Source organism: Vanellus vanellus (assembly GCF_965231255.1).
Source record: "Vanellus vanellus genome assembly, chromosome: Z".
Lineage (NCBI taxonomy): Eukaryota > Metazoa > Chordata > Aves > Charadriiformes > Charadriidae > Vanellus > Vanellus vanellus.
Window position 1 is genome coordinate 50,465,441 of NC_138908.1, and position 21,666 is coordinate 50,487,106.

General features: G+C 40.5%; 1 protein-coding gene across 1 annotated transcript in view; it reads right to left on the minus strand.

The window, feature by feature from the left end:
- FOCAD (focadhesin) overlaps nucleotides 1-20,486 on the minus strand; it is a 123,421-nt gene extending 102,935 nt beyond the window's left edge. The window contains exons 1-5 of the mRNA XM_082497005.1: nucleotides 20,430-20,486; nucleotides 19,908-19,984; nucleotides 17,473-17,547; nucleotides 16,946-17,100; nucleotides 10,463-10,567 (exon numbers count right to left, since the gene is read on the minus strand). Coding sequence (XP_082353131.1) covers nucleotides 10,463-10,567; nucleotides 16,946-17,100; nucleotides 17,473-17,547; nucleotides 19,908-19,964 — 392 coding nt within the window. The 5' untranslated portion in view covers nucleotides 19,965-19,984; nucleotides 20,430-20,486. The remainder of the gene's footprint in view (nucleotides 1-10,462; nucleotides 10,568-16,945; nucleotides 17,101-17,472; nucleotides 17,548-19,907; nucleotides 19,985-20,429) is intronic.
- Nucleotides 20,487-21,666: the final 1,180 nt, after the last annotated feature.

The window sequence follows — 21,666 nt, forward strand, 5'->3', positions numbered from 1 at the left end:
GTTTGTCTTAATGTCCCTGGCCAGATTTAGTTCTCTCTGGGCTCTAGCTTGTCTAACCCGATCCCTGGCTGCTCGAACTATTCCTCTGCATTCCTCCCAGTCTACCCGCCCCTGTTTCCACTCCCTATAGGCTTCCTTTTTACTTTTGGTCATGTCCAGGAGCAGCTTGTTCATCCATGCAGGCCTCCTGCCTGCCTTCCTCTTTGTAGGGATGCATCACTCCTGAGCTTGGAGGGGGCGGTCCTTGAATATTAACCAACTTTCTTGGGCCCCTCTTCCCTCCAGCGCTTCATCCCATGGCACCATACCAAGCAGGTTCTTCAAGAGTCCAAAGTCAGCTCTCCCAAAGTCAAGGGTGGATCAGCCTGCTGCGCACCTTCTTCACTGCCTCGAGGATATCAAACTCCAGCATTTCATGGTCACTACAGCCCAGACTACCCTTGAGTTTGACACTGTCTACCAGCCCTCCTTGTTGGTAAGAACAAGGTCCAGCATTGCTCCTCTCCTCGTTGGCTCCTCAACCACTTGGGAAAAGGAAGTTGTCCTCAATGCAATCCAAGAACTTCCTGGATTGTCTATGCCTGGCTGTGTTACCCTTCCAACAGATGTCAGGGTGGTTGAAGTCACCCATGAGAACCAGGGTCTGTGAACGTGATGCCGCCCCTATCTGTCTACAGAGGGCTTCATCCACTTGGTCTACTTGGTCAGGTGGCCTGTAGCAGACCCCCACTGTAAAATCCCCTGCTCCCAATTTCCCTTTAATCCTGACCCATAGGCTCTCAAGTTGGCTCTTTATTTGTCCCTAGGCTGAGCTCCATGCATTCCAGCTGCTCCTTGACATATAAGACAACACCGCCTCCTCGTTTCCCTTGCCTGTCTCTCCTGAAGAACCTGTAGCCTTCCATGCCAACACTCCAGTCATAGGAGTCATCCCACCAATTTCTGCGATGCCAATGAGATTGTAGCCTTGGAGGCGTGCACACATCTCTAGCTCCTCCTGATTGTTCCCCATGCTCTGTGCATTTGCATAGATGCACTTCAGCTGTGTCTTCGTTGAGGCTGACTTGGCTGGAGCAGCTGTAATTACTTTGCACTGCTCTCCAGGTGGCATTCCTTTGCCATGTATTAACGGTGCCTCCCCATTGGCTCCTGTTGGTCCAGGAGCTCCTAGCTTGTCTATGTAAGACTTTGAGCATGCTGCAGCATAACCAGCACATTTTGGAGCGAATGGCTGCAGGCCCTCACCAGCACCCTGTTTCTCTTTCCTTGGTACAACATCCCTTGTTTGGTCATGGGCAGACCCGATAATACCCCCTTCCCCCGTCGAATCTAGTTTAAAGCCCTGTTCATGAGCCCTGTTAATTTTTGGGCAAAACCCCTTCTCCCCAAAGCCTACGATCTGAAGCAACCTTATTACAGAAGACAATATTCATTGAGACACATTTGTAGTCAATAGCATTGTGCTACAACACAGGCCTCATATTGAGCAGAACCAAAAAAACCCAGCTCCAGGTGAACTCAATGAGATCTGCAAGAATCCCATAAAAGAATAAAAATATGTATCTATTTTTTTCCATTACATAGCAAATTCGAATTGCATAATGTGATGGTGTATTAAGGCTTCCCTTAAGTGAGCTAAAGAGGTGATACTTACCTGGTATAAATAGGAATGTTTAGAGTTATGCTATGCCTAGTAAGATACTAATTCTGAAAAAACATCACCTACCAGACATATCCTTAAACTGAAAGATGTGCTCATTACATTATTTTTACATGCTCAATATTAAGATTGTTTGAATTCTGAGCAACTGACTAATTTTGAGGATAATCAGGGAGTAATAAATATCACCATTAGCTGAATGAAAGGCCTGCCAAGTCATGAGAGCCAGTTACAGAATATTTTACATACCTAATGCCTCTTGTTTTCTTTGCAACATGGTCAGAATAGAGCTAACAACCAAGGAAAATGTAAATATCTACTTCAAAATAAGACCACAATCAAATATAACAACATGACCCACTGAACTCCACAGCTTGGGTAACAGCACATAACTGCAGTATCCTTACATGCTACAAAACAATCTTAGTAAGAATTCTGAGATACCTGAAGAGAAAATCATAGAATCACTGAATCATAGAAAGATTTGGGTTGGAAGGGACCTTAAGGATCATCTAGTTCCAACGCCACTGCCATGGGCAGGGACACCTCCCAAGAGACCAGGTTGCTCAAAGCCCCATCCAGCCAACCCTAAATACCTCCAGGGATGGGACATCAACAGCTTCTCTGGGTAACTGTTCCAGTGTCTTACCACCAGTGTCTCACCACCAGTGTCTCAACACCCTCAGAAAGAAAAAATTTTCCTAATTATCTATTCTAAATCTTCCCTCTTCCAGTTTGAAGCCATTACCCCTCGACCCATCACTACATGCCTCTGTAAAAAGTCCCTCTCCAACTTTCTTGTAGGCACCCTTAAGATACTGGAAAGCTGCTATAAGGTCTCCCCAGAGCCTTCCCTTCTCCAGGCTGAACAACCCCAATTCTCTCAGCCTGTCTCAATAGGAGATGTGCTCTACCTCTCTGATCCTCTTCATGGCCTTCATCTGGACCCACTCCAACAGGTCCATGTTCTTCTTATATTGGGGGCTCCATAATAAGTTTTGGGCAAATGGTTCTCTTCAAAAACTTCAGACTACATTGGATCTTAAGGTGGGAGTATGCAGGAAATTTACTCTGACTGACAAAGCACTTCTTGCCATGGAAGGATATTCACAAAGCAAACAGCATTGCTAATATCCTTTTAGGCATGAAGAAAAAGCTTTTATTTATTGAGAGGGACCTAACTGCAGTGCCCAGGACATAGCCTAGAAGCAGCTAGTCTAAATCAAGAGAATGTTTAGAACGTACTGTTGTCAGCAAGAAAGTTACACCAGATTCAGGTAATTTCTATTCAGACACGAAAACAACTGTGTCTTTAAGAAAACAGCAAAAATTCACAGGAATACAGTGAAGTCAGATAAAGAAAAATGTTGCTAAGTCATTTCCATATACAGACACATTAGAGTCCGTACACTAACAGGACTCAGAAGTATAACCACAAATCTATCTTCAAAATCTATTTCATAAAATCATAGAATGGTTTAGGTTGGAAAGGACCTTGAAGATCATCGAGTTCCAACCCCCCTGCCATAGGCAGGGACACCTCTCACTAGACCAGGCTGACCAAGGCCACATCCAGCCTGGCCTTGAACGCCTCCAGGGATGGGGCCTCAACAACCTCTCTGGGCAACCTGTTCCAGTGCCTTACCACCCTCAAAGTGAAAAACTTCTTCCTAATGTTTAATTTGAACCTGCCCTCTTCCAGTTTAAAGCCATTCCCCCTCATCCTGTCACTACATGCCCTAGTAAAAAGTCCTTCCCCAGTCCTTCATTTGCCATGAACATGGCATTATCATAATACATAAATATGAGGAAGTAAACATTCTTAGTAAGAGGACCTAAATATTGGAAATAATTACAAAATCAATAATAAAGCTGGAAAACTACATATAGTGTCTGAGCAATAAAATCAAAACCCATACAGGCAAACAGAACTGAGGGCACCCACAAGGCTACTGTACCCAAAGACAGAGGAAATTTAGCAACGGAACCTGACATCTTATGTCTAGCAGCTCTTTAATGAAGCTTAAAAGAGAGGAAATTTAATATATTGTATTTAAATCTTCATAGAATAATAATTAGTAGCTTTCAGCTTACTCTGTTAAAAAAGCAAGTTAAATTTGGAGGTGATCTCATGCTAAGATAATGAGACCATGTACATACCAACGAAGAAGAATTAAAAATAAAGCAGCTGGACAAGTTCTTCAGGAGCAAATTATTTAGCTTTCTGTCTGGATTAACTGAACAGCTTTTAAGCTAGTGCTGGCTTAGCATTTAGGAAAGTCACATGAACAATAAGGGAAGAGAAAAGCAAAAATATGACGAAGTCTGCTTCCAAACCACTCAGCAGTATTAAAGCATATAGTTTTGCACTCTTAGTGATCCGTCTTCTAACAAATAGAACATTAGAAGAGATTCTATTTGCAATAGCGAAAAATCACTCTGGAAAGCAGGAAAGTACCATTGTCTAATAGGTATAGGGGGAAAAAAAAGGCAGGGGGAGGTCACAGTAGGTTTCAGTCTCAGTGCTGAAGTCTTTTGCAGCCTATGACTGGGATAGTTCCCAGAGCTGCAGATGCCACCTTACTTCAGCATAACATTTTTCCTTATATTCACCCAGTCAGAAACTCCTGGTCATAAACTTATGCACACCACCCACTGTCCTACCACCAAGAACCAGGCTCTGCATTCTTGGTAACCATTCCTCTCAATCATCTACCAAATGTCTTGGGATGCTGGGGAGGTCCCTGCTGACTGGAAGCTAGCCAGCATTATTCTAATTTACCAGAAGGGCATTATGGAAGACCCAGGGAACTACAGACCTGTTAGCCTAACCTCAGTACCTGGAAAAATTATGGAGACTATTACACTGGGTGCTACTGAAAGGCATTTAAAGGACAATGCAATCATCAAGCACAGTCAACATGGGTTCACAAAGGGAAGATCCTGTCTAATCTGATTCTATGACGAGACCACCCACCTAGTGGAGGAAGGCAAGGTGGTGGATGTAGATTTTCTGGATTTTAGTAAGGCTTTGGATACTGTCCCTCAGCTTCCTTCTGGACAAGTTGTCCAGCTGTGAGATGAGCAGATTCACAGTGCACTGGGTGAAGAACTGGCTGAAGGGCAGGGCTCAAGAGGATGTAGTGAATGAGGCTACATCTGGCTGGTGGCCAGTCACCAGTGGTGTTCCTCAGGGCCAGTTCTGTTCAACATACTTAGCAACAGTCTGGATGCAGGAGTTGGATGCCCCGATGATACCAAACTGGAAGGTACTGCTGACTCTCTCAAGGGACAATAGGCCTTGCAGAAGGATCTAGATAGATTGGAGCATTGGGCTATGATTAATAGGATGAAATTTAACAAGTCAAAATGCTGGATTCTACACCTAGGACAGAGTAATGCTGGGCACAAGTCTAAATTAGGAGAGGAGTGGCTGGAGAGCAGCCCTGCAGAAAAGGATCTGGGGGTGCTGGTTGGCATTATGTTCAACAGGAGTCAGCAGTGTGCCCTGGCAGCCAAGAGGGCAACCCACATCCCAGCGTGCATCAAACACGGCATCACCAGCCGGTCGAAAGAGGGAATTATCCCACTGTATTCAGCATTGGTGTGGCCTCACTGCGAGTACTGTGTGCAGTTCTGGGCCCCACAGTTTAAGAAAGATGTGAAGGTCCTTGAATGCATCCAGAGGAGGGCAACAAAGCTCATGAATGGGGTGGAAGATGTCCTATGAGGAGCAGATAATGACTTTGGGGTTGTCTAGTTGGGAGAAAAAGAGGCTGAGGGGCGACACCATTGCTCTCGACAGCTTCTTGAGGAGGGGAGGTGAAGACGGAGGTGCTGATCTCTTCTCCCTGGGATTCAGCACCAGAATGCGTGGGAATGGCTCAAAGCTGCACCAAGGAAGGCTTAGACTGGACATTAGGAACCATTTCTTCAGCAGGAGTGTGGTCGAACACTGGAACAGGCTTCCTAGACAGGTGGTTGATAACCCATGCCTGTCAGTTGGGTTGAACAAGGCCAAGTGCTGGGTCCTGCAATTAGGTCATGACAACCCCATGCAGCACTACAGGTTTGGGGAAGAGTGGCTGGAAAGCTGCCCAGTGGAAAAGGACCTGGGGGTGTTGGTTGACAGCTGGCTGAATATGAGCCCGCGGTGTGCCCAGGTGGCCATGAAGGCCAACAGCATCCTGACTTGTATCAGAAACAGCGTGGCCAGCAGGACTAGGGGTGTGATCGTCCCCCTGTACTCGGCACTGGTGAGGCCACACCTCAAATACTGTGTTCAGTTTGGGACCTCTCACTCCAAGAAAGACACTGAGGTGATAGAGTACGTCCAAAGAAGAGCAATGAAGTTGGTGAAGGGTATAGAGAACAAGTCTTATGAGGAGCAGCTGAGGGAACTGGAATTGTTTAGTCTGGAGAAAAGGAGGCTAAAGGGAGACCTTATTTTTCTCTGCAACAACCTGAAAGTAGGTTGTAGAGAAGTGGGTGTTGGTCTCTTCTCTCAAGTAACAGGTGACAGGACAACAAGAAACAGCCTCAAGTTGTACCAGGAAAAATTAGGAAAAATTTCTTCACCAAAAGTGTTATCAAATTGGAACAGGCTGCCCAGGGAAGTGGTGGAGTCACCATCCCTGGAGGTATTTCAAAGATGTGTAGATGTGGTGCTTAGGGGCATGGTTTAGGGGTGGACTTGGCAGCATTATGTTGATGGTTAGACTCGATCTTAAAAGGTCCCTTCCAAGCTAGATGATTCTATGATAGTCAACATGTGACACACCAAGTCTAAAACTAAAATGGCTTACTATCCAGAAAAAAATCAAGCCTCTTATGACAGATTGTGTGTTCTGAAACTAATATAACTGCATTGAAGTGGATGATGAAAGAAATTGGCTAAGCTCCATAGTGAACAGTGATTAATAATGAAACACCACAATGTGCAGCCCAAAAAAGTTCCACTTGATAATGCTATTAGTCATAGGAAAAATTAGGTGTGTAGATGCAATTCATCATCAACACTAACTTAAGAATTGCTAGCACAGCACTGTAAAATGCATATTTTTAAATGACATTACAGTGCTACTACCATAAATTATTGTCAGTGGGTTCAGGATAAAGTAAAATGCACAACAGCAGCTATCCACCTGCAAATACTTAAGTGTCTAGGGAAACAAAGATAAATTTTACATAAGGGGCAACAATAACCTAAAAATCAAAAAATACTTTTGTTTTATCTCAACCTTTTTGTTACATCTCTGAACAAAAGAGAGCTCCAATCTGATTTAGAGCACAAATCCAGTGACAGATTGCTTTTTCTGTATGAGGAAACAGTGTCTGCAATCAACATACTTTTCTGCATATGCAGTTGTGACCCTGGCCCTTTCAGAAAGACAGAACAGCAGTATACTCCATTGAATATGCATTTTTAAAGCATTTTTCTACCTGCTCTGAATTTGGACTTCAGGAAGTTGGCAGCTCTCCAGAATTTTAATACAATAAAACCCATGCGTGGTGAATCATTAAAAATAATGTAAAATAATAGTTCACTAAAAAAAAAGTTAATGGCTTCCAGCAAAAATGTACAGCCAAAGTTCTGTAAATGCCTGTCATAATCCACCTCCACTGAGAATGCTGTCAAGTGCTCCTCAAAAACCGCTCTTCTCTGCCCTCCCACTCAATTCAGCTTGAGTCTATGTTACTGGAGATCTATATTAATATGCATAGGAATCATACAACTTTATGTCAAACAAGAGATAATAAATCCTCTGTGAATGATCAGTTCCAGTCCACAGTGAGACCAACTTGCAGACTACTGCTGTCTTTGCTACAGCTGGTTATAATTTTATAACAAAAAATGCAGATCACCCCACATGTGAATTTAAAAATCACATAACTTTTTTCACACATCCTTAAAAAACACAGCCTATTTGTTTTGGTAATTATCCACTATTAGAATACTAGTTATTAAAAAAAAATGAAACAAAAAAACCCAGCAGTACTTACACAACTTATGGAAACAATTAGGAACCCCAAAATTCAGTGATATATGAGGCCGTTTTCTACCTTACTAGGGTAAAAGGGACACTTCCCACTTTCTGTAGGAACAGAGGTAATCTCTTCTCTATTTTCCAAGGTTAATTTGCTTACAGAAAGTGGAGAATCCCAGCATTAAAACTACAGAGGCTTCCCCAGATGAAATCAGAAAACCTATGTGGAAGGTTGACCTTGGCTGGCTGCCAGGTGCTCACCAAGCTGCTCTCCTACTCCCCCTCCTGAGGAGGATGGGGAGAAATGAGATGAAAAACTTATGGGTCAAGATAAAGGCAGTTTAATAAAGAAAAGCAAAGGCTGTATGTGAAAGCAAAGGAAAACAAAAGATTTATTCTCTACTTCCTATCATCAGGTGATGTCCAGCCACTTCCTGGGAAATAGGGCTTCAGTATGGGTAGCAGTTGCTTCAGAAAACAAATACCTTAATAATGAATACCCAGCTCCTTTCTCTAAGCTTTTATTGCTGAGCACGATGTCATAAGGTATGAAATATCCCTTTGGTCCATTTAGGTCAGCTGTCCTGGCTATGTTGCCTCCCAGAGTCTTTCCTGCCCCCAGTTTACTGGCTTTTGAAGGGGTGGGAGTGGGCTAGGTAGACAGCACTGCTCAGTAGTAGCCAAAACAGAGGTGTGTCACAACTGTTCTAGCTGCAAACACAAAGCACAGAGCTATAATGGCTGCTATGGGGAAAGCTAACTCCATCTCAAACAGACCAAGTACAATATAACCAGATAAAACCCCCAAAACTGCAAGACGTTATTTTCTCCAATTTCTTTTCAGGAACTGTTCGTGGTATTACATCATCACAAGAAGCAGTTTTATAGAAGTAATTCTGTTGTCCAGAATTAACATTGGTCTAAACCAAATTTATGTACTACTCTGTAATACTGGTTTTAAAATGTCCCAGGAGAGATGGCAACAGCAAACTATTTGAGAACATACTGGTACTTTTTGATTCTTCATTGAGGACTTCCATATGGAACACTTTTGCACAGTTGACAGCATAATATATGAACACTGTATCGGAGGTTACTGTTGGTGAGTTACTGTATGTATTCTTTTATTTTTTTCAGAAATCAAGTTTAAATGGCACTTGATAGAATGCAACTAAAAAAACTGTTATGTAACAAGTCACCAAATAAAGACAGGACTTTCTGTACACTAGAAACCAAGTGTCAGATCTCAAAATCATAGGGCCTTGACCTATTAGATATTCAAAACTAAGTCAAACAATGGGACATCTCTCTTCATTAAAGTTAACTGGAAGCAAAAGGAAAAACAAGAAAAAGTATTGGCTAAGTACAAGTCTGCTGCTTATTTTCAGTATTCTATTACTTTAAATTATTTTAAACCATTCTAAATGATCAAATTTCACCTTCCTTGTATGTTACCAGCAATTTTTTCTCTTGGTAGGTGGGGAGGCAAAAAAACCCCAAAGTAATAATCTTTCTTTACCCTACTGGTGAGAAGCTATTTTTTTTATTCCAGCCACATCCTACTATATTCTTTTTCACACGGAGCCTGGATTAAGTTGCTTTAACTTAGTCTCTTCTACGAGGAGACGTTAAATAAGTTTACTTACTACTAAAGAGAAAGTTTCCTTAAGAGTTCCATCCCACTACGCTTCATTACCTGCCTTTTCAATTAAAACTGTTCTATAATATTGTGGACTTAGTGCGGACTTAGTAGAAAGAACTGAAATAGCTAGAAAAACCAAGGCACACAGGTTTCAGGAATGCAAGCACATCCAGCACGCCAAAATCTGTTTCATTTTTCTTCACTATTCCATTTTGCTGAAGTAAAGACATGACTCCTGTCTTCCAAGTAGTGCCTTTTATATCCTTAAAGCATTATAGCTACAACCTGCTACAATGACACCTCTTAACTGCACAAAAAGCAACTTGAAAAATGTTCATGATATCTACCAAGCTGGCACCTTCTCCAGAAAAGACACAATAGAGGCTGTTAATGTCAGCACTGACTAATGGTTTCTCAAGACGTGGATGAAGTCAGTAAGATGTCCCCTTAGGAAGGCTGCTATTGCACGATAAGCAGCTGTATATGAGTAGCTCTGGATGCATCTTTAAATCATTTCTTTTTCCATGGCAAAAACTATAACAGTAAAAACAGTCAGGAACCTTACTTTGATAACAGGAATAAAGGAGAAAAAAGCAAGTGAGAGGGAAGTAGGCCACAGTCTTAAAATAAAAGACTCATTAAAAGGACTATTAGCAGTCACCCATTGTATTTGAACAAGTCCCAGTATTTATTCATTCTTTCTCACACATAGCCTTCATGTTGCCATTGCCCCTTTTGAACATATGGTGGCAATCTTATCCCTGTATGAAAAAATTCCTTAAAACTTTCAACTGAAAAAAAAAATCACAGAATCAGAGAGTCATTTAGGTTGGAAGAGATGTCCTCAGATCACCTAGTCCAACCTATGTGCTCAAGCAGAGTCAGCTAGTGAAGGCTGCCCAGGATGACATGCAGTCAAGTTTTGGTATCTCCAAGGATGAAGATTCCACAGCCTCTCTGGGCAAACTGTGTCAGCAGTTGATTATCTGCACAGTTAAAAACAAAAAACCAAAACAACAAAAACAAAAACCCACACACCATAAAAAGAAACCACGCACACAGACAGAAAAAAAGAGACAGACTGAAGCCAGTATCAACACTTAATCTAGGGTTTTTCTGCAAATCAGACAAAAAGTTATTATGGTATCTTAATAAAACTGATGTGAAACTAACCTGATTCCATACAGGTTCCAAACCACGTCACCTCCATCTTTTTCCAGTTGAATAGCTTGAATTTGTAGTAATTTCCAAATAGTTTTTACTAAACCATGTACATTCCTGGTGACAAAAAGAAATATTACTATCACATATGTAGTCAGTTCTTCCATAACAGGAGGAATCCAGGAACAAAATTGACACTCAAGAAGCCTCCTCATGCCTGCCTACACAATTTTGGGCAAGTTGCACATCCACGTGTCTTTGTTTTCCTTTTCACATAATGAGAAGCAGAGAGAATAATTAATGTATCAATTAAAACTGTTGATGGCTTGCTTCTACTGTATCTTATATTTGCTGCATCCAGCTTACTTGAAAGCAGTGCTTTTAGTATATTAAAAAACAAAAATTACCTCTTCTCTGAATGCAAGTATTTAGGTAAACATCCAACATGGTACACAATTTCAACCATGCCACTGAAGGGAGCAAGAGAAATCACATTGTCAGAAAATGTACTCGATACATCTGGTTTGTGATGACTTTTGATCTCAAGAGCCAAGGACTACATAAAATAGATACATACAGCTATTTTATCTCCCTCCTCCCATGTCATTTAATCTACCATTCAGGAAAATTCAAGAAAAAAAACAAACAGTATTTCTGTAATTTTAATAGGATTTCCCATATTATCCTGGAGAGATGAAATTAACAAAGTTCACCACAAGATGGGGGGGGCACGATCACTCTATCACCATTCAGCAAATAGCCCAAGAAGTCTAGAGCTTATAATTCCTTGACTGATCTTACAAGGACAACCTTCAAAATTTTGCTCTCCTCTTCATAATTAAGTGCTTTCCACAACTCTCCAATCTTTCCACACCTTCCCAACCAGACTATGCTACATCCAAATCAATCCATTCTCAAGAAAATATCCTGTAACACTCTCACAAGGTGAAAAAAATAGCATCAGAGGAACAAGTCACAGTTGATTCATTCATTTAGAACATGCCATACAATTGCATCATCATCCCCTAAAAATCTATTAGACAGTTTAATACTCATGTTAATAAATCATAATTACTTCTCACTTTATTCACATAATGAACAGGAAGAGCTAACACAATATACAATAATAAGAGAATGTCACCTGAAAAAGTTACTTCTATCACACAGATCAAGATAAGGGAGAAAAAAGACAATTGGCTACTAAGGTTTTTTTATGTTTTTCTTTTTTACTCTTCCCCCTTCTTTCCTTCCCAGCAGGAAAAAAAAAAAAAAAATCTGAGAAATCTATTTTATCTGTAATTCCACTTCTCCATAAGTGAATGGAAAACTGCAGGAACTCCTCAGATAGCAAGCTGGAAACAAGGAATTATGCAGAATTTATGGAACCCTCTCACGGGACGAACCAACCATCATCCTCATTTAAGACATGAGCAAACTGAGATACAGTAATATTAACTGTTTGGCATAGAGTACAGTATGCTCCACAAACATCTTCCTAAATTATGAATCACAGAATCACAGAATCATCAGAGTTGGAAGGGACCTCTAGAGATCATCTAGTCCAACTCCCCTGCTAAAGCAGGATTGCCCAGAGCACATTACTCAGGACTGCATCCAGGCGGGTCTTGAAAATCTCCAGAGAAGGGGACTCCACAACCTCCCTGGGCAGCCTGTGCCAGTGCTCTGTCACCCTCACCGTAAAGAACTGTTTCCGTGTATTTGAACGGAACTTCCTGTGTTCTAACTTGTGCCCATTGCCCCTTGTCCTGTCACTTGGAACCATTGAAAAGAGCCTGGCTCCATCCTCCTTCAACCCACCCTTTAGATACTTGTACGCCATAATAAGGTCTCCCCTCAGCCTTCTCTTCTCCAGGCTAAAGAGTCCCAGCTCTCTCAGCCTTTCCTCATAAGGCAGAAGCTCCAAGCCCTTAATCATCTTAGTTGCTCTTCGCTGGACTCGCTCCAGCAGTTCCCTGTCCCTCTTGAACTGGGGAGCCCAAAACTGGACACAGTATTCCAGTTGTGGCCTCACCAGTGCAGAGTAGAGGGGGAGAATGACCTCCCTCGACCTACTGGCCACACTCTTACCTATGCAGCCCAGGATTCCATTGGCCTGTTTGGCAACAAGGGCACATTGCTGGGCCATGGATAATTTACTGTCTACCACGACCCCCAGATCCTTCTTCTCCAAGCTGCTTCCCAGCAGGTCAGCCCCTAACCTGTACTGGTGCCTAGCATTCTTCCTCCCCAGGTGCAGGACCTTGCACTTGCTCTTGTTGAACCTCATTAGGTTCTTCTCTGCCCAGCTCTCCAGTCTGTCCAGGTCACGCTGGATGGCAGCACGGCCCTCTGGGGTGTCAGCCACACGTCCCAGTTTGGTATCATCAGCAAACTTGCTGAGGATACACTCTGCCCCCTCATCCAGGTCATTAATGAATATATTGAACAAAATTGGACCAAGTATTGACCCCTGGGGGACACCACTGGTTACAGGCCTCCAACTAGACTCTGTGCCGCTGATCACAACCCTCTGAGTTCTGTCCCGCAGCCAACTCTCAATCCACCTCTCTGTCGCCTCATCTAGCCCATACTTCCTCAGCTTCCTAATGAGGATGTCATGGGAGACAGTGTCAAAAGCCTTGCTAAAGTCAAGGTAGATGACATCCACAACTTTCCCCTCATCCAGCCAACCAGTTATAACATCATAGAAAGCTATCAGATTGGTCAAGCATGATTTACCCTTGGTAAATCCATGTTGACCACTTCCAATAACTTCCTGTTCCTCGACGTGTTTGGAGATGACATCCAGAATGAGTCGCTCATTCTGGATGGAATGGATATACATACATTTAGACTTTTAAGCTATACCAAAGAAGTCTGAACAAATTTAAGCAATTTCTACCAAAGAACAGGGAGACTTTACTTGAACACTGTTAAAAGACAGTTTACATACACAGGCTGGACTAACATCAACACAATGTGTGGTAACACCATGTAATCACAAAAAAAATATCATGATTCAAAAATGGCAAAGAATCATATTGATTATAGAACCATAACCTAAAAAAACCTTAAAATCATTCATAAAAGAAAATGGGAACATATAAATACCACTTTTAACTGCCAGACCTTTACTATACCTATCACCATCTGCAGACAGACTCTTTTGCATAAGCTGGTATGGCGCACCAGGAAACACAGAGATTCCCGCAGTGAATCTCGCCACCAATAAATGCTTAGTTTCATATTCTAGATACAGGCAAAGTAGCATATTCTCCCTTCTATGCCTTTCATATTTTTGCCAACAGTGCTGTAAACACTGACCCAGATCAAAATTGACAGAACACGCCTCTGGGGTTTTTTTTATTTATTTATTTATTTCAAAAAAGGACCAATTATAGGATGTGCCTGTAATCTTTAAAATTACTGGCTGTCATGATATCTGGCTCTCAAAACACTGAAATCTGTCCATACAAGAAAACACGAGGTTCAGCAGAATTCTGCTGCAAAGCAGCCAACAGGAAGACATGCAGCAGGCTTCCAAATCCCAATATAGCCAACATAACACACAGAGGAGAAAGGAGAGTCTTTTGGAGGGGTATAGGGGAGACAGAGAGAACAACAACCTTTCAGATACTTAATGGCTAGAAAGAGTCAGTTAAATGGGAATTTGCTAGAACATTCCCCAGCTTCAAATGGATAACCATGAAGTGAGGGGAAAAACAAACTATAAAACACTCAATAAGAAAACAGGCTTCCCTGTTCTGAAATTCCTGTGTTGCTGGTCCTAATTCCCAGGCAGGAGGTAGGGGGAGAATGGCTGCGTTAGGCTTTGCTCTCAGCTCCTGAACACATACAGCACAATCATGTGACATATTGCAAGGATTTCCCCATCTCCTACAGGCATGCACGCTCAGGTGATAAAAACACTCTGAAAACACACATACACAGAGAAATCCTACTAAGAATTTCTTAAAGATTACACAATTCAATTTTTTCCCAGTTTTTTAATAGATTGAATTGATTATTTATGCTTATTCATTACTGAATACAGGCCACAGTTTTCCTGTCATCTTCTACAGAAAGCTGGAGAGCAATGTTAAAAATACGTAAAAATGTATATGTATATATATACACACACATATCCATATTTTGTATATATGTATATACACACATAAATATGATGTTCCTTGAAGTTTAAACTCTTGGGGCATCAAAGGAAACTAAACACTGGGTGTAAAGAAACAGTGATGGTACAATGATGCACCAGACAGATATGAACAGATGAGCAGATATCTTGAACCATATAACAAATAAACTCAGATAGGTACTGGATGTTCACCTTTGTCAAAGCAAAATGTCTTCCACAGTGTGCAGAATTTGATACATCTGACAAAATAAAACACACCAGGTGCACTAAGCCCCTGCTAAATTCATCATAACAGAAGCAACAGAAGCAAGAACACAAGATGAGTAGTCTTTGCCAATAAAAAGTTCACCTAACTCCATTCAGCACTGAAAGGTGCTCAGCAGCTGCAAGTGCCTTTCTGCTGGCTGCCACTGGCTGCTAGTTTCATATTTACTTTATTTTAGAGACCCTGTGCACACAGCAGTGCAAAGCCACGGAGCAAACCTGGATGAAAATTTGGCAGGGAACAGGATGAGGAACAGCAGGCTGCAATTCTAAAATAGCAGTCAAGAAAAAAAGGAAGTATCAGTGCTGAAATGAACTAGTCTGAAACTGTCAAGTTTAATCAGCTCCTGAGGCTACAGATATTTTAAACTCACAGACTTCTCTGGTTAGGCTATATAAACCCTGCTTTGCAATCCATAGTGGATGTAGTTTGAATCGTGGCAGCTCGGGGCAGGGGGAAGGAGCCAAAAATACATAAAAGGTTCCTGGGTAATTTGCCAGCACTTACTATAGCAATGAGTCATATGTGTTGGTTTCCCACAGGGAAAAATCTAAGAACAGTGTAGAAATGGGGCAGATCCAAGCCTTTCAATACATATATCTCTTATTATGTTTTTAAGGTTAACACAATCTTAAATATCCCATTTTACACTTTTTATTTTCTGAAGTAAAAAAATGTATTAACATTTCATTTACTTTTAAACCACTGATACCATAACAAACCCTTAGTTGAACAGGAATCTCACATTTCTTAGTCTGCAAGCCACAGCTAATGAAACTCCCCGTCCACCTTACCCCACAGGACTCAGATCCTTATAGTCCAAGCACAGGTGCTTTTACATCTTTGTTAATAATGAAGATTCTTCCCTTAACCCCACACTGAACTAGTAAAATGTTGTTGTTTGTGGTTTACCTAAATTATTGATACTATATAAAAAAATACACTTACAAAACCTTTCCTAGGGATTCAGAACCCCCTATTGTAAACTCAGCATAGAACCAGCACAGTAAGATCCTAGCGGTAATAAAGCAAGTCACAAAGAGAGAAACAGTCTTTTTTAAAATATCTGATATCTTAAGTATTTCACTAGTTTACTCAAACCTAAACTCACCTTTGGCTCAGACTGACCATGAGAAACCTCAGCCTAAAAACGATTATGTGAAGGTTAGAAGGGGTGAAAAACGTATCTTGAATAGCATGGTTCTTGCAACCTCTATGCTGAGCATAATACCAGCATAATACATCACAGGTGTAGCACCAATTAGCTGGCTTGGATGAAAACAACTCTAGCATTCTCTAGGAAGAGAATGAGAAAGCTTAGTGCAGAAATCCAGTTAGCTGCCAAAAATCAGAAGAGAGACAGATAACCCAAGGAACTTTATAAGGTTAGTAGATTTGAAAGGAAACATTGCCTCAGTGATCACTTGACTTCCCATTTATAAGTTTTATGCACACTGTCTTCTTCCCCCATAACTGCATTCTGTCAGTATGCTGCACAGGCAGTCTAGCTCAAAACAACATTGTGAGATGTAAGCATTATATTTGCAAAACTTTGTAACAGGAAGTAGCTGCAGAGTCAGGTAAAGTGATTGTTTCCTTAGCAGACATGGAAACAAAACCGAGCATTCCTAATCCCAACCTACAGCCTTATGGTGACTCTATGTGAGCAACTAGTTATTTGAACAGACTGATTAGGAAGTTATTTCTCTTCTCCATAATGGAAGTTTCTGCCATTTTCTTCCCCCTTCCCCATGACAGAGGCAACAAAACTAGTCAGTGCATTGATTTCTGAGGTTCCACAGTTCAAAGTTCAGAGCATTAGTCTAAACTGTTAATAATTTCAGCTTACATGCATAAGATACTCTATGAGTTCTTAAAGTCAGACCCAGACTGTCACACTGCCAAGATGAAAGCAACAGTCTTCAGCAGAGTAATGTGGCAATGTCAGTCCCTAACGCCACAGCTAATTTGAAGATACTGTCATTTACAGAACCTCTCCTCTTTTCCTGTATTTACAAGGAAAAAGCAGTGCCTGATAACCAGCTGACAAAAGGCACAAAATCAGGCAACCAAACACTACCTTGCTGAGGGAATTAGGTTGAGAGCTCCATGAAGAACATAGTCAAATTCAGCATGTTTCTCTGCAACAAGTGCCACCAACCCCTCAGAGCAGGCTGTTCGCAAGGCAACATTCTCACTGCAGCACTTCTCCCAAAGCAAGTTCAGAGCAGGAGTCTGAAATCAAAAGCATGAGACACAATAGTGATGTAAAAGACTTTCCTACTCAAGTGACAAAGTCTCACCATATAGCACTTCACTTGCAGTAACGTAAATAAACTCAAATAAAACTCTCTTAAACTGAGCATATCTAGATGTTGGTATTCAGCAGAATTAAGACTTCTGCCATTAAGATTTCTGATGGAAGTAAAACTGCTCTTCTGATCCCAGAGATTTACCATTTCTAACTGTATGCCCAGACACACATTGCTAACTACCTTACTTAACTTCCAGGATTTATTAAAATTACATGGGAATGATGGGGAATCACAGAAAACCATAAGCATGTATGGATGGGAGAGGAGACAGAAGTGAAAGAATGACACAGACCTGGTCAGACGCCTGTCTGATCTTCTCGGAAGAAATATTTTCTTTCAGTACTGCAGCAATCAGATGTCCTACTGCCTAAAAGAGAAAAAGAAATAAAAAACGCATGCAGATCAAGTGTTATTTTTCACTTCTCCATTAGGAAGAATTTACATTGCTGTTGCATATGATCATTTTATCATGATTTGAAACACCAGAATTACTAGTATGGAAGCTGAAATATATTTTAGTGCCAAAAATCTCCATAATGCTGGCATACTATTTTTACTTTTATCCTGAGACAGACAAGAAACAAACTTCCATAGCGCTCCTCCCCATAGATCCAAGGGTCTCTTTGTACAGAACCTCTTAAAGATTAGAATCAGGTACATACTCAGGAATTGCAGACATTTTAATGTATCAACTGTAATAGACATTTACAGCTCCACAGCTGTACAGATCTCAGTGTACTTAACAGCACTGGTAATTAATTCCTTTACTATACAAGGCAGTGGAAGCAAGAAAAGCAGTGGAACACAGCAAATCTAAGCAACTTGCCCAAATTTTTGCATCACAAGTTTTACTAAACACATTGATGGCAAAGATACTAGCACAGCTTAAACCCTTTACATATCACCCAGCATAGCTAATGCCAGAAACGTTTCATTTACTTTAAACAAGGCATTTGAAGTTAACAGTATTCCTCATAAAGCTATTCTGTGGTAGAGATCATGAACAAGATTTAAATTTTCGAGGTCCTACAAAAAAATGCTTAATTTCTAAAGAATCAGGGCTTCAGTTCTAAAGAACAGCATATGTTTACTCATTTGAGGTTTAAGATTAAGCATCTCATTCTATTTTAATAGAAGGAATGTCCAATTTCCTCAAATGGCCTTTAAAAATCTAAACGTGGACTGAAATACTGAAACCCCCAATGCACTTACCAAGTGAATATTCTATTATTTTTAGTTTTCCTTTTCTTTATAAGGAACTTCAGAAATTAATTCACACCCGTATCCTTAAAACACTTTCATTAGACTGGAAAAGGAGTTTATCAATAGAAAGTGGCTTTTGCAGTGAGCTATACAAGAATGTAAAAAACGTGGATTAGCCCACTGCATTCCAAGAACTTTATTCACCAGTAAAACTTTTTGACCTACAAAACAATGCTCAAGTTCCTCACTTGGCTGATACTTGACCATGTAGCTTACGTGCTCTGCAAAGCAGATGTCTTGGTTCGTCCAGAAAGAGGAGACATCCATCACGAGGTTGAATGCTGGCCTGATGATGGTTTGAAGACTACAGCATGCTTTTCAGGGGTCACAGAATGTAAGTGGAAACCAGCAAAACAACCAAAGCACAGCACAAAAATCAACCAAAGCACCCCAGTAGCCACTAACAATATGCAGCTGTAGCGATGAGCCAAGACACTTCAGCAAAAGTTGTACCATGGGGACATTCTTCTGCACTGAAGAAAGACCAACTGGTTCAAAGATGCTGAGTCCAACTCTGCAGTACAAGACACTGCTAGACCTTAGATAAACTCTAGCTTTCAGGGACATGATTTCCTCTCCTAAATACCAAGTTGATCACAAGGACACTTCCATGTCTCTCTTTCAAACTTAATTATTGTAAACCAGTGTAGACTGAGCTGAGCTGAAGAGACAACAGAAACACCAGGTTGCACAGACTGCATTCACATCAATTTATTCCATCAAACAAATGGCTACATTTTTAATCCTGAATTCAGAACAGAAGAGGAAGAAAGCAGAGAAGTTAGCAATGATCTTACAGCTGAAGAGATACGTTTTTAATACTGAAATGAGAGATGGTCAAAGCAAGGTAGGTGTATTTTTTTTTTTTTAAACAGCCTATTACTTTCTTCCTTCCTGTCCATTAAAAATACTATGATAAACACTTTATGCACATGAGAAAGTTTCAGGTGAACATGATCAGGTGTCAATGTATGGATCTGAAAATAAAGGGGTTTGGTCTGCTGATCACAGCAGAGCAGTTTTCTTTGATGACAGACAAGACTGCAGTAGTTACTCAGTTCTAATCACATAGGAAGAAAACAGATCAGTCCTAAAGACAGATCTATAAAGTACTGTCAAGTATTTTGAGCCCAAACATGACATCTGGTAACTCCTGGCTTCGCTGGAGATCTGGGTCACTAAAAACCATTTGGCACTACTTAAAACTTTCCAGTCCTGGGAAGTTTCTGATTTTCATGCAGAGAATTTACAGTGATAAGCAGTTATGTCCAATGTTTGGGTTACACAGAAAGGGCAATTAGCATTTGTTTGCAACTTAAGAATACCCTACTTGGAAGGTTTTCTGTGTTTGGAGAGGGAAAAAAAAAAGTTTTCCTTATCACCTTTTTACAGTCATGAAGCAGGCCTTGAAACAAAGGTTTCCACAGACAATTCAATTTGTTTAAGGCTTTTAAAAAAAGTTACCTGTGACTGAATAACTGCATTAGGAAATTCAAGCCGCTTCTTAATGTCATCCAACATTTTGGCTCTGTCATATGACACTGCAAGAGAGATTAGAAACATATACTTACGACTAGGAAAGAAACCATGCTATTTGCAATTAAAAAAAAAAAAAACACAACAAAAAACGCACAAGATTTATGTTGTATTTAACAGCAGATGTAAGCATTAAAGTATTTTCTTCCCCCTCAGTCTACCATATCACCTTGCTTTATGGGCTTAAACCCAAGAACTGCTGAATACTCATTGGTCTTGCAGAAAGAATGGGTGATCAACATTTCTCAGAGCTGGAGCTAATATATTGTTCTATATGGCACAGCTTATGTGTACTCTGAAAGCATTTTAAGTATATCTCATTGACGTGAAAATGGGACAGCTCAAGAGGACCATTCACAGTTTCTAAAACTTTATTTAAAATGCAAAATTCTCCAAAATTTTTTCAATTATTTCATGCAAAAACAGAAGTAAAACAAACAAAAGACCCACCTGTGAGACTGTAAGTGGTAATGGTAGTTAGGGGATGGAATACTTGACAAAAAAACCCTTCTCTGTAAGTTGGAATACGAAGGTACCCACCTAAATTGGAAAGAAATCAGAACTCAGCTTACCTTGTTGCACACCAATGAAACTGATGGCCAACAGCAAATATTCAAATGTTTCAGTTTACTGTAAACACCCCTCCAGTCACTTGGGATGGCTTCCTTATAAAAATAGAAAAACCTAGCACCTGCTGAAAACCTAAGTGTAATCCTTTGCAATAAGCACTGAGAAAACATATACATGCCCAGTACTACAACTTCGAGACGTGTTATCAGTGTGATGCCTTCAGAATCTTGCCACTTACTTTCAAAAAGATAGAATTAAACTCGGCAAAAATGCAAATGCAGCACGTGCCACAATACATTCCATTCACAGCAGGAAAACTTAAAATTAATAGTTACCACCTCAATGAATATAAATTCCTGGCAGTTAAACAGCAAAATATTCCCATATAGTTATGAATTACATTTCTGAAAGTTTAGGATAAAAAAAGACCAACACTGTTAACTGCACTCAGAATGATGCCAGTATGGGCTTGCATTGTTTTAGAAAAGATTTAATTGCATTTTGAGACAATAGGTGTCCATATAATAAATGAACACACATTAAACTAGTTTACCTCTTGCTTTTTTAAAAAAAGAAATATGATCGCTACAAAAAAAAAATTTCAGACATACCTAGATCTGTTGAGTACATCTAGTAACTCAAGTGGATCTAGAAGCATGCAGCCTATTTGTATATACCAAGTAACAAAAAACAAACCCCTCCAGTTCCACCTAACAAGCAGCAAAGTGGCATAAGTTTCCTTCCTGTGTAATTTTGACACAAACACACTGGAATTATATGCTATCTACCATCAAGTAATTTTTATTATTCATATTAAAAGGAGAAACTACAGTAGAGAACCATTAGTATAGTACATACTTTCAACGAAAGCACAGATCAGCTATTCTAGGCAGACTAGAAGTCTACTGCTCCCCATCATCAGAAACAATTCCTCAATTTCAATCAATCTACACTAAACTTCTACAAGATATTGACAATGCAACAACTATATCAATGCAATTTAATGAATTTAAATGCCATCTAAACAGTCTTCAGGATTCACCCTCAGCAGAGGCACTTGTGTGTGCATAAGGAATATCTGGAAATTTAACAGGATCACTGGATAATTAAGGTTGGC